The sequence below is a fragment of the Oncorhynchus clarkii genome, chromosome 16, assembly GCF_045791955.1.
Source record: "Oncorhynchus clarkii lewisi isolate Uvic-CL-2024 chromosome 16, UVic_Ocla_1.0, whole genome shotgun sequence".
NCBI lineage: Eukaryota > Metazoa > Chordata > Actinopteri > Salmoniformes > Salmonidae > Oncorhynchus > Oncorhynchus clarkii.
In genome coordinates, this window is record NC_092162.1 from 71,417,410 (window position 1) to 71,430,301 (window position 12,892).

The window sequence follows — 12,892 nt, forward strand, 5'->3', positions numbered from 1 at the left end:
TTGTCTCTCCAATGTTGTTTTGGTGCTGGGAGACTCAGCTAAGCCCCCCTTTTGATTCTGGGTCAGTGCCCGGTGAGGTCACTTCTTAGTTAGATAACCTTTGACCTCTCACCTCTGACCTCTGATTGGCTCCTGCAGTACACACAGGAAGTGTTACCCGGCAACTGGTCATACACCTGACCTGTAACTTCTGACAGCTTTTCTTACACCAGGACAAAGTCCTCCATACAGTAGTACCGCATCTGGCCTCCTCCGCTCTCCTCAGTCCCCTGGTCTCCCCCTTCCCACAGAGGAAGCAGGGTCTGTAGGGTGGACTGTTGGCTCCAAGCAACTCTTTCATTTACTTACACAAGAGGATAAGAGTTGAGGAATCTGGTTCTCTCCCTGCACCTGGTTGGTGGAGTCCCCTGCTGGTGTGGTGGAGGTAAGCACAGCTACATTACATTACACGGTAGTCTCATACTCCATAACCTCCTTAGGATTTCTCAGGCTGCGGTATTGGATCCTGGGCGTGACCGGGGAGGTGTTCTCCAGAACCAGGATGGTCTTCCGCAGCCGCCTGTCGATGAAGTGAGCGTCCCAGGCAGGGTACCTCTTTCTGGGCAAGTCTATCCTGATCACAGGCTGCTCTGTCCTGAGGGTCCGGAGGGCCATGGCCGGAGAGGTGGATCTAACCTGGAACACAACTAGATCTCCTGGTACCACCTCGCCCCGGTCCGCACCTGCAGTCCTACTTAGGGTCCTAGGGGGGCTGGTGAGCATGTCTGGAGGTGGGAGGGGGGACGCGTCGGCTGGGGTCACACAGGACTCCACCATCAACCCCCCGTCCTCCACACACACCCCCCACTGAGCCGCGGACACCGGCCCGTCAGGGTGCAGGAGACAATAATACCCCAACATGAAGAAGATCCCCAGAGCGTAGCTACAAACCACCACACACACCACGACGAGGGCGTAAAAGTCTGAGGTGTTCGGCCCGCGGTAAAGATACCACGCCGCGGTGAGAGACACGTTCTCTACCAGAGTCACCGAGTAATAGAGCCACATACTGAAACGGGCGCGGCCCTCCTTGACGTTGAACCAGCAGAAGATATAGATGATGCCCACTACCATGTTATAGATGATCTCCTCCCACTTGGACATGCAGAAGTCTGTTTCCCCCTGGATGATCCAGAACGTCATGAGGCACCAGTGGCTCACGATGAAGATACCGAAGTAGAGCTGGGAGATAGAGAGGGAAGCAGGGGGGGGGGGGGGGGGAGAGCAGAGAGAGCAGAGAGACAAGAGAGAGCAGAGAGACAAAAGAGAGCAGAGAGACAAGAGAGAGCAGAGAGACAAGAGAGAGCAGAGAGAGCATTGAGACAAGAGAGAGCAGAGAGACAAGAGAGACAAGAGAGAGCAGAGAGAGCAGAGAGACAAGAGAGACAAGAGAGAGCAGAGAGAGCAGAGAGAGCAGAGAGAGCAGAGAGACAAGAGAGAGCAGAGAGAGCAGCGAGACAAGAGAGAGCAGAGAGAGCATTGAGACGAGAGAGCAGAGAGAGCAGAGAGACAAGAGAGAGACAAGAGAGAGCAGAGAGAGCAGAGAGAGCAGAGAGACAAGAGAGAGCAGAGAGAGCAGAGAGACAAGAGAGAGCAGAGAGAGCAGAGAGAGCAGAGAGACAAGAGAGAGCAGAGAGAGCAGGGAGAGCAGAGAGACAAGAGAGAGCAGAGAGAGCAGGGAGAGCAGAGAGACAAGAGAGACAGAGAGAGCAGAGAGAGCAGAGAGAGCAGAGAGACAAGAGAGAGCAGAGAGAGCAGAGAGACAAGAGAGACAAGAGAGACAGAGAGAGACAGAGAGAGCAGAGAGACAGAGAGAGACAGAGAGAGACAGAGAGAGCAGAGAGACAGAGAGAGACAGAGAGAGCAGAGAGACAAGAGAGAGTTGAGAGACAAGAGAGACAGAGAGAGCAGAGAGAGCAGAGAAAGCAGAGAGACAGAGATAATACAAATTAATAACAATTACCTGATCATGTCTACCTCTGCTAAGCTTCCCTGTAAAGCAAGAAAAATGATATAGGCCCTGTGAATATATGTAGCTTAAGAAACAAGGTTCATGACATTAATCATTTGCTAGTATCAGATTACCTTCCTATTCTGACTATCCCTGAAACTCACTTTAAATAATACTTTTGGTGATACAGTGGTAGCAATACATGGTTATAACAACAACAGAAAATACAGAAATGCCAAAGGTGGAGGTGTTGCTGTTTATATTCAGAACCACATTCCTGTAAAGATTAGAGAGGATCTCATGATAAATACTGTTGAAGTAATATGGCTACAGGTTTCTCTGCCTCACCTAAAGCCCATTCTGGTGGGACGCTGCTATAGACCACCAAGTGCTAACAGTCAGTATCTGGATAACATGTGAAATGCTTGATAATGTATGTGATATTAATAGAGAGGTATATTTTCTGGGTGATTTTAAATAACGACTTGCTTTCATCAAGCTGCCCACTAAAGAGAAAGCTTCTAACTGTAACCAGTGTCTGCAGCCTGGATCAGGTTATCAATCAACCTACCAGGGTATTTACAAACAGTACAGGAATGAAATCATCAACATGTATTGATCACATCTTTACTAACGCTGCAGAAATGTGCTTTAAAGCAGCATCCAGATCCATATGATGTAGTGATCACAATATAGTAGCCATATCTAGGATAACCACAGTTCCAAAGGCTGGGCCTATTGTAGTGTATAAGAGGACAGGCTGGGCCTAATATAGTGTATAAGAGGTCAGGCTGGGCCTAATATAGTGTATAAGAGGACAGGCTGGGCCTAATATAGTGTATAAGAGGTCAGGCTGGGCCTAATATAGTGTATAAGAGGTCAGGCTGGGCCTAATATAGTGCATACGAGGTCAGGCTGGGCCTAATATAGTGTATACGAGGTCAGGCTGGGCCTAATATAGTGTATACGAGGTCAGGCTGGGCCTAATATAGTGTATACGAGGTCAGGCTGGGCCTAATATAGTGTATAAGAGGACAGGCTGGGCCTAATATAGTGTATAAGAGGTCAGGCTGGGCCTAATATAGTGTATAAGAGGACAGGCTGGGCCTGATATAGTATATAATAGGACAGGCTGGGCCTGATATAGTGTATAAGAGGACAGACTGGGCCTAATATAGTGTATAAGAGGACAGGCTGGGCCTGATATAGTGTATAAGAGGACAGGCTGGGCCTGATATAGTGTATAAGAGGACAGGCTGGGCCTGATATGGTGTATAAGAGGACAGGCTGGGCCTAATATAGTGTATAAGAGGACAGGCTGGGCCTAATATAGTGTATAAGAGGTCAGGCTGGGCCTAATATAGTGTATACGAGGTCAGGCTGGGCCTAATATAGTGTATACGAGGTCAGGCTGGGCCTAATATAGTGTATACGAGGTCAGGCTGGGCCTAATATAGTGTATAAGAGGACAGGCTGGGCCTAATATAGTGTATAAGAGGTCAGGCTGGGCCTAATATAGTGTATAAGAGGACAGGCTGGGCCTAATATAGTGTATAAGAGGTCAGGCTGGGCCTAATATAGTGTATAAGAGGACAGGCTGGGCCTAATATAGTGTATAAGAGGTCAGGCTGGGCCTAATATAGTGTATAAGAGGTCAGGCTGGGCATAATATAGTGTATAAGAGGAAAGGCTGGGCCTGATATAGTGTATAAGAGGACAGGCTGGGCCTGATATAGTGTATAAGAGGACAGGCTGGGCCTGATATAGTGTATAAGAGGACAGGCTGGGCCTAATATAGTGTATAAGAGGACAGGCTGGGCCTGATATAGTGTATAAGAGGACAGGCTGGGCCTGATATAGTGTATAAGAGGACAGGCTGGGCCTGATATAGTGTATAAGAGGACAGGCTGGGCCTAATATAGTGTATAAGAGGACAGGCTGGGCCTAATATAGTGTATAAGAGGTCAGGCTGGGCCTGATATAGTGTATAAGAGGACAGGCTGGGCCTGATATAGTGTATAAGAGGACAGGCTGGGCCTAATATAGTGTATAAGAGGACAGGCTGGGCCTAATATAGTGTATAAGAGGACAGGCTGGGCCTAACATAGTGTATAAGAGGACAGGCTGGGCCTAATATAGTGTATAAGAGGTCAGGCTGGGCCTAATATAGTGTATAAGAGGACAGGCTGGGCCTAATATAGTGTATAAGAGGACAGGCTGGGCCTAATATAGTGTATAAGAGGTCAGGCTGGGCCTAATATAGTGTATAAGAGAACAGGCTGGGCCTAATGTAGTGTATAAGAGGACAGGCTGGGCCTAATATAGTGTATAAGAGGTCAGGCTGGGCCTAATATAGTGTATAAGAGGACATGCTGGGCCTAATATAGTGTATAAGAGGACAGGCTGGGCCTAATATAGTGTATAAGAGGTCAGGCTGGGCCTAATATAGTGTATGAGGTCAGGCTGGGCCTAATATAGTGTATAAGAGGTCAGGCTGCACCTAATATAGTGCATGAGGTCAGGCTGGGCCTAATATAGTGTATAAGAGGTCAGGCTGGGCCTAATATAGTGTATAAGAGGACAGGCTGGGCCTAAGATAGTGTATAAGAGGACAGGCTGGGCCTAATATAGTGTATAAGAGGTCAGGCTGGGCCTAATATAGTGTATAAGAGGTCAGGCTGGGCCTAATATAGTGTATAAGAGGAAAGGCTGGGCCTGATATAGTGTATAAGAGGACAGGCTGGGCCTGATATAGTGTATAAGAGGACAGGCTGGGCCTGATATAGTGTATAAGAGGACAGGCTGGGCCTAATATAGTGTATAAGAGGACAGGCTGGGCCTGATATAGTGTATAAGAGGACAGGCTGGGCCTGATATAGTGTATAAGAGGACAGGCTGGGCCTAATATAGTGTATAAGAGGACAGGCTGGGCCTAATATAGTGTATAAGAGGACAGGCTGGGCCTAACATAGTGTATAAGAGGACAGGCTGGGCCTAATATAGTGTATAAGAGGACAGGCTGGGCATAATATAGTGTATAAGAGGTCAGGCTGGGCCTAATATAGTGTATAAGAGGACAGGCTGGGCCTAAGATAGTGTATAAGAGGTCAGGCTGGGCCTAATATAGTGTATAAGAGGACAGGCTGGGCCTAATATAGTGTATAAGAGGACAGGCTGGGCCTAATATAGTGTATAAGAGGTCAGGCTGGGCCTAATATAGTGTATAAGAGAACAGGCTGGGCCTAATATAGTGTATAAGAGGACAGGCTGGGCCTAATATAGTGTATAAGAGGTCAGGCTGGGCCTAATATAGTGTATAAGAGGACATGCTGGGTCTAATATAGTGTATAAGAGGACAGGCTGGGCCTAATATAGTGTATAAGAGGTCAGGCTGGGCCTAATATAGTGTATGAGGTCAGGCTGGGCCTAATATAGTGTATAAGAGGTCAGGCTGGGCCTAATATAGTGTATAAGAGGTCAGGCTGGGCCTAATATAGTGTATAAGAGGACAGGCTGGGCCTAAGATAGTGTATAAGATGACAGGCTGGGCCTAATATAGTGTATGAGGTCATACAATACGTTTTGTAGTGATTCATATGTTGTTGATGTAAAGAATATCTGCTGGTCTGTGGTGTGTAATGAGGAGCAACCAGACACTGCTGGTCTGTGGTGAGTAATGAGGAGCAACCAGACACTGCTGGTCTGTGGTGTGTAATGAGGAGCAACCAGACACTGCTGGTCTGTGGTGAGTAATGAGGAGCAACCAGACACTGCTGGTCTGTGGTGTGTAATGAGGAGCAACCAGACACTGCTGGTCTGTGGTTTGTAATGAGGAGCAACCAGACACTGCTGGTCTGTGGTGTGTAATGAGGAGCAACCAGACGCTGCTGGTCTGTGGTTTGTAATGAGGAGCAACCAGACACTGCTGGTCTGTGGTGAGTAATGAGGAGCAACCAGACGCTGCTGGTCTGTGGTTTGTAATGAGGAGCAACCAGACGCTGCTGGTCTGTGGTGTGTAATGAGGAGCAACCAGACACTGCTGGTCTGTGGTGTGTAATGAGGAGCAACCAGACACTGCTGGTCTGTGGTGTGTAATGAGGAGCAACCAGACACTGCTGGTCTGTGGTGTGTAATGAGGAGCAACCAGACGCTGCTGGTCTGTGGTGTGTAATGAGGAGCAACCAGACGCTGCTGGTCTGTGGTGTGTAATGAGGAGCAACCAGACACTGCTGGTCTGTGGTGTGTAATGAGGAGCAACCAGACACTGCTGGTCTGTGGTGTGTAATGAGGAGCAACCAGACACTGCTGGTCTGTGGTGTGTAATGAGGAGCAACCAGACACTGCTGGTCTGTGGTGTGTAATGAGGAGCAACCAGACACTGCTGGTCTGTGGTGTGTAATGAGGAGCAACCAGACGCTGCTGGTCTGTGGTGTGTAATGAGGAGCAACCAGACGCTGCTGGTCTGTGGTTTGTAATGAGGAGCAACCAGACGCTGCTGGTCTGTGGTGTGTAATGAGGAGCAACCAGACGCTGCACTTGACACATTTATGAAATTGCTAATTCCAGTTACTAATAAGAATGCATCCATTAAGAAAATGACTGTAAAAACTGTTAAATCCCCGTGGATTGATGAGGAATTGAAAAAATTGTATGTTTGAGCAGGATGAGGCAACAGAGTTGGCAAATAGGTCTGGCTGCACAACCAATTGGCAAAAGTACTGCATATTGAGAAATCATGTGACTAAACTGAATAAAAAGATGAATAAACTATAAAATAAAATAAAGATAAATGACATAAATAATGAGAGTAAAAAGCGTTGGAGCTTTTTGGGAAAAAAGGCCAACTGAATTCCATCATTCGTTGAATCAGATCATTCATCACAAAACCCACTGATATTGCCAACTACTTGAATGATTTTTTTCATTGGCAAGATTAGCAAACTTAGGTATGACATGCCAGCACCAAACACTGACACTACACATCCAAATATATCTGACCAAATTATGAAAAGAAAAGCATTGTAATTTTGAATTCCGTAAAGTGAGTGTGGAATAGGTGAAAAAAGTATTATTGTCTATCAACAATGGCAAGCCACCGGGGTCTGACAATCTGGATGGAAAATTACTGAGGAGAATAGTGGATGATATTGCCACTCCTATTTACCATATCTTAAATTTACTAGAAAGTGTGTTGCCCTCAGGCCTGGAGGGAAGCTAAAGTCACTCCACTACCTAAGAATAGTAAAGCCCCCTTTAATTGGCTCAAATAGCCGACCAATCAGCCTGTTACCAGCCCTTAGTAAACTTAAAAAAAAAATGGTGTTTGACCAGATACAATGCTATTTTACAGTAAACAAATTGACAACAGACTTTCAGAATGCTTATAGAGAAGGATATTCAACAAGCACAGCACTTACACAAATGACTGATGATTGACTGAGAGAAATTGATGATAAAAAAGATTGCGGGGGCTGTTTTGTTAGACTTCAGTGCAGCTTTTGACATTATTGATCATAGTCTGTTGCTGAAAAACATATGTGTTATGGCTTTACAGCCCCTGTTTTAATGTGGATAAAGAGTTACCTATCTAACAGAACACAGAGGGTGTTCTTTAATGGAAGCCCCTCCAACATAATCCAGGTAGTATCAGGAATTCCCCAGGGCAGCTGTCTAGGCCCCTTACTTTTTTCAATCTTTACTAACAACATTGCCACTGGCTTTGAGCCAGAGTGTCTATGTATGCGGATGACTCAACACTATACACGTCAGCTACTACAGCGACTGAAATGACAGCAACACTTAACAAAGAGCAGCAGTTAGTTTCAGAATGGGTGTCAATAAATAAGTTAGTCCTAAATATTTAAAAAACTAAAAGCATTGTATTTGGGACAAATCATTCACTAAACCCTCAACTAAACCTTGTAATGAATATTGTAGAAATTGAGCAAGTTGAGGAGATTAAACTGCTTGGAGTAACCCTAGATTGTAAACTGCCATGGTCAAAACATATTGATGCAGTAGTAGCTAAGATGGGGAGAAGTCTGTCCATAATAAAGCGATGCTCTGCCTTTTTAACAACACTATCAACAAGGCAGGTCCTACAGGCCCTAGTTTCTACCTTCTTAACAGCACTATCAACAAGGCAGGCCCTACAGGCCCTAGTTTCTACCTTCTTAACAACACTATCAACAAGGCAGGTCCTACAGGCCCTAGTTTCTACCTTCTTAACAGCACTATCAACAAGGCAGGTCCTACAGGCCCTAGTTTCTACCTTCTTAACAACACTAGCAACAAGGCAGGTCCTACAGGCCCTAGTTTCTACCTTCTTAACAGCACTATCAACAAGGCAGGTCCTACAGGCCCTAGTTTCTACCTTCTTAACATCACTATCAACAAGGCAGGTCCTAGTTTCTACCTTCATAACAACACTATCAACAAGGCAGGTCCTACAGGCCCTAGTTTCTACCTTCTTAACAGCACTATCAACAAGGCAGGTCCTACAGGCCCTAGTTTCTACCTTCTTAACAACACTATCAACAAGGCAGGTCCTACAGGCCCTAGTTTCTACCTTCTTAACAACACTATCAACAAGGCAGGTCCTAGTTTCTACCTTCATAACAACACTATCAACAAGGCAGGTCCTACAGGCCCTAGTTTCTACCTTCTTAACAGCACTATCAACAAGGCAGGTCCTACAGGCCCTAGTTTCTACCTTCTTAACAACACTATCAACAAGGCAGGTCCTACAGGCCCTAGTCTCTACCTTCTTAACAACACTATCAACAAGGCAGGTCCTATAGGCCCTAGTTTTATTGCACCTGGACTACTGTTCAGTTGTGTCATCAGGTGCCACAAAAAAATTGCAATTGACTCAGAACAGGGCAGCACAGCTGGCCCTTGGATGTACACAGAGAGATAACATGGATATTATGCATGTCAATCTCTCCTTGTTCAAAGTGAAGTAAAAATTGACTTCATCACTACTTGTATTTGTGAGATTTATTGACCTGTTGAATGCACCGCTGGCACACAGCTCAGCCTGTAAAGTAAAATCCCACAAGACATGCCACCAGAGTGAGCTGTGTAGTAGAGCTACAGTGGGTTAGGCTTTTCCTAATGAGTGTTTCTCTGTTACTCCCAGTATCTTCATCATGACTAAACCTAACCATTTATCTGTCTTTCTTTCTTTCTGTCTTTCTCTTTTCCTCTTTTCTCTCTGTCTCTTTCTCTCTTTTCTCTTTGTCTCTGTCTCTCATTTGTTTTTATTTATAAAAAGCCACCAGAGGTCTCTTCAAAATCCCCAAGTCCAGAACAGACTATTGGAGGCGCACAGTACTACATAGAGCCATGACTACATGGAACTCTATTCCACAGTACTACATAGAGCCATGACTACATGGAACTCTATTCCACAGTACTACATAGAGCCATGACTACATGGAACTCTATTCCACAGTACTACATAGAGCCATGCCTACATGGAACTCTATTCCACATCAGGTAACTCATGCCAGCAGTAAATTTAGATAAAGAAATTGATAAAAAATGCCCCTTATGGAACAGCGGGGACTGTGAAGCAACACAAACATCGGCAGAGACATGCACACACATTACACACGCACTATACACACATGTACACATGGATTTTGAGTTGTAGATATGTGGTAGTGGAGTAGGGACCTGAGGGCACACAGTGTGTTGTGAAATCTGTTGTGGATGTATTGTAATGTTTTTAAAATGTAAAACTGCCTTAATTTTGCTGGACCCCAGGAAGAATAGCTTCTGCCTTGGCAGAAACTAATGGGGATCCAATCAAATCAAATCAAATTTTATCCATGAGTTCCATGAGGATCCATAATAAACCCCGGGGAGAATAGCTGCTGCCTTGGCAGGAACTAATGGGGATCCATAATAAACCCCAGGAAGAGTAGCTGCTGCCTTGGCAGGAACTAATGGGGATCCATAATAAACCCCAGGAAGAGTAGCTGCTGCCTTGGCAGGAACTAATGGGGATCCATGATAAACCCCAGGAAGAGTAACTGCTGCCTTGGCAGGAACTAATGGTTGATCCATAATAAACCCCAGGAAGAGTAGCTGCTGCCTTGGCAGGAACTAATGGGGATCCATAATAAATACAACTGAAGTTAGATATCTGCACAGATGAATGCTCCCACAGTTTATTGTGCAACGTTTTTCTTTTTTTCTACAAAAATATGTTTTTCTCCTTCGGGTTTAAACTAATGATTATCTATCTTCATTTTAGTTTTATTGCATATTTTCTGCACCTAAAAGCCCTTGATTGGGTGTACAATGTGAGCCTTCGTCACTGTGTGTGTGTGATGTTGGTGTGCCCATCTTTACCTGGAACACTGAGGCGAACAGGGCGAAGGCGATGGTCCTGGCCCCGATGGTGAAGAAGTGCCACAGCATCTGGACAATCACAGCCTTGTAGGACAGCGGGAGCTTGTCATCCCTGGAGTCCCTCAGAGTCTTCTGGTAGGACGCTATCATCCAGGCCAGAGAGACCAAGGAGGCTGAAGCAGAGAGACCTGGGGACAACGAGGGATGACGGGATAGGAAAGGAGGATGAATATACTCCCAGGCCAAATCAAGACGACGCTGGGCCAATTGTGTGCCGCCCTATGGGACTCCCAATCACAGCCGGATGTGATACAGTCTGGATTCGAACCAGGGACTGTAGTGACGGCACCTGCACTGAGATGCAAACAAAATTGGTACATTATATTGTTTTATACTATTCCAAGAGATTTTGTTTAACAAGTAATAATTTTCTTCTCAAAAAGATTGTTGACGCACTTGTTTTCAATACCTCACCTTGTGAGGATAATGGCACTGAGCATTTTTTCTAAATGTTTGATGAGTTGGAGAACACATTGGAGTCCTCCATACAGAGACGAGATGAGATGCTTGACATCGTTCATCTGCTCTCATGGGGGTGCCCTCTTCAATTCAAACCACAGATTTTCAATGGGGTTCAAGTCTGGAGACTGAGATAACCATTGCAAAATGTTGATTTTGTGGCCCCCCATAAAAATATATATTTGTGGAGTTTGTTGTGTGCTTTGGGTTATTATCTTATTGGAAGATACACCAAGTTTCATCCAACTGGCAAGCAGGTTTTTTGCTAAAATGTCCTGGATCTGTGGAAGCAAAATAACATCAAAGATCCACCAGCATATTTTACAGAACGATGTTTCCACCTCCATGCTTCACGGTTGGGACGGTGTTCTTGGGGTTGTACTCATCCTTCTTCTTCTTCCAAACACGGCGAGTGGAGTTTAGACCAAAAAAGCTCTATTTTTGTCTCATCAGGGTAATGGGTTTATTTTCTGCTCATTTTTCACGGCAAACCTACCACTGATGTGTATGGCCAAAGAGCAGTATTTTTATGTCATCCAACAAACTCCAGGAGTTTGCTAAACGGCACTTGGAATTGGAATTGGTGCGTTGGTGGGTCGATGTACTGGGCCGTACGTACTGCCCTCTGTAGCGCCTTGCGTTTGGATGCCAACAGTTGGTGGGTCGATGTACTGGGCCGTACGTACTGCCTTCTGTAGCGCCTTGCGTTTGGATGTCAACAGTTGGTGGGTCGATGGACTTTGGGGCCTTCCAGAACCAGTGTATATATATATACTGAGATCATGTGACAGATCATGTGACACTTGGATTGCACACAGGTGGACTTTATTTAACTCATTATGGGACTTCTGAAGGTAATTGGTTGCACCAGATCTTATTTAGGGGCTTCATAGCAAAGGGGGTGAATACATATGCACACACCGCTTTTCTTTTCTTAAGCAAGTCATTTTTTTAAATTTCACCTGACCAATTTGTACTGTTTTGTGTATGTCCATTACATGAAATCCAAATAAAAGTACATTTAAATTACAGGTTTTAATACAACAAAATAAGAAAAAAGGAAAAAAGAGGAAAAAAATTAAAACCTTTGCAAGCACTGTATGTACATACTTTGGCTACAGGGGGTTGAGGTCAGAACTACAGGGGGTCAGGTTGGCTGACTGGCTGACTGGCTGACTAGCTGACTGGCTGACTGGCTGACTAGCTGACTGGCTGACTGGCTGACTGGCTGACTAGTTGACTGGCTGACTGGCTGACTAGCTGACTGGCTGACTAGCTGACTGGCTGACTGGCTGACTAGCTGACTGGCTGACTGGCTGACTGGCTGACTGGCTGACTGGCTGACTAGCTGACTGGCTGACTGGCTGACTAGCTGATTGGCTGGGATGTGTCTCAGTCTTTTACTCTCTCCTTCCTCTGTCAATGGGATGTTGAGGGTCATTTCTGATCTCGGAGGTCAATGGGATGTTGAGGGTCATTTCTGATCTCTGAGGTCAATGGGATCTTGAGGGTCATTTCTGATCTCTGAGGTCAATGGGATGTTGAGGGTCATTTCTGATCTCTGAAATCCTCTGACGCAGTTTCTCAAGGCTCCCCGAGTCCCTCTGAGAGGCCTGTCTCACATGTTCATGTCTCTAGTTTTACAGTACCAGTACCATACCCGGTCACAGGGATGGCTAACTGTCACACATATTTAGGTTTCACACTCGACTTGTGGAAGAATCCTCAGAATCCTCTACAATTCTATTGGTTGTTTCAGGACCTCTTTCCTGAGGATTGTGTTTTTGAATTTCTCCATTTTCATTGTATTTCCTGTTCATTGATTGATTTTGTATTTGATGAATGTATTGTTGTATTGTGCCGGGCTCATTTGTGAAGGACACCTAGGTCTCAGTATGACTTCCTGTCAAAATAAAGATTATAGGTCATAGTCTGTCTGCAGTGGGAGATGGGTCAGAGGAATCAGAGGAATCATGCCCGTTTTCATCCTAAACCTCACTGATTCCTAGGTCTTTCTAGGTC

At 45.4% G+C, this 12,892-nt stretch overlaps 1 protein-coding gene across 2 annotated transcripts in view; it reads right to left on the reverse strand.

Annotated features, from left to right (window-relative positions):
- Positions 1-399: 399 nt before the first annotated feature.
- LOC139367791 (XK-related protein 7-like) overlaps positions 400-12,892 on the reverse strand; it is a 55,178-nt gene continuing 42,685 nt past the window's right edge. For both annotated transcript variants that reach the window (XM_071106124.1, XM_071106123.1), the window contains 2 exons: positions 10,352-10,539; positions 400-1,221 (listed from right to left, as the gene is read on the reverse strand). In XM_071106124.1, the coding sequence (XP_070962225.1) occupies positions 445-1,221; positions 10,352-10,539 (965 nt within the window). In that variant the 3' untranslated portion in view covers positions 400-444. The remainder of the gene's footprint in view (positions 1,222-10,351; positions 10,540-12,892) is intronic.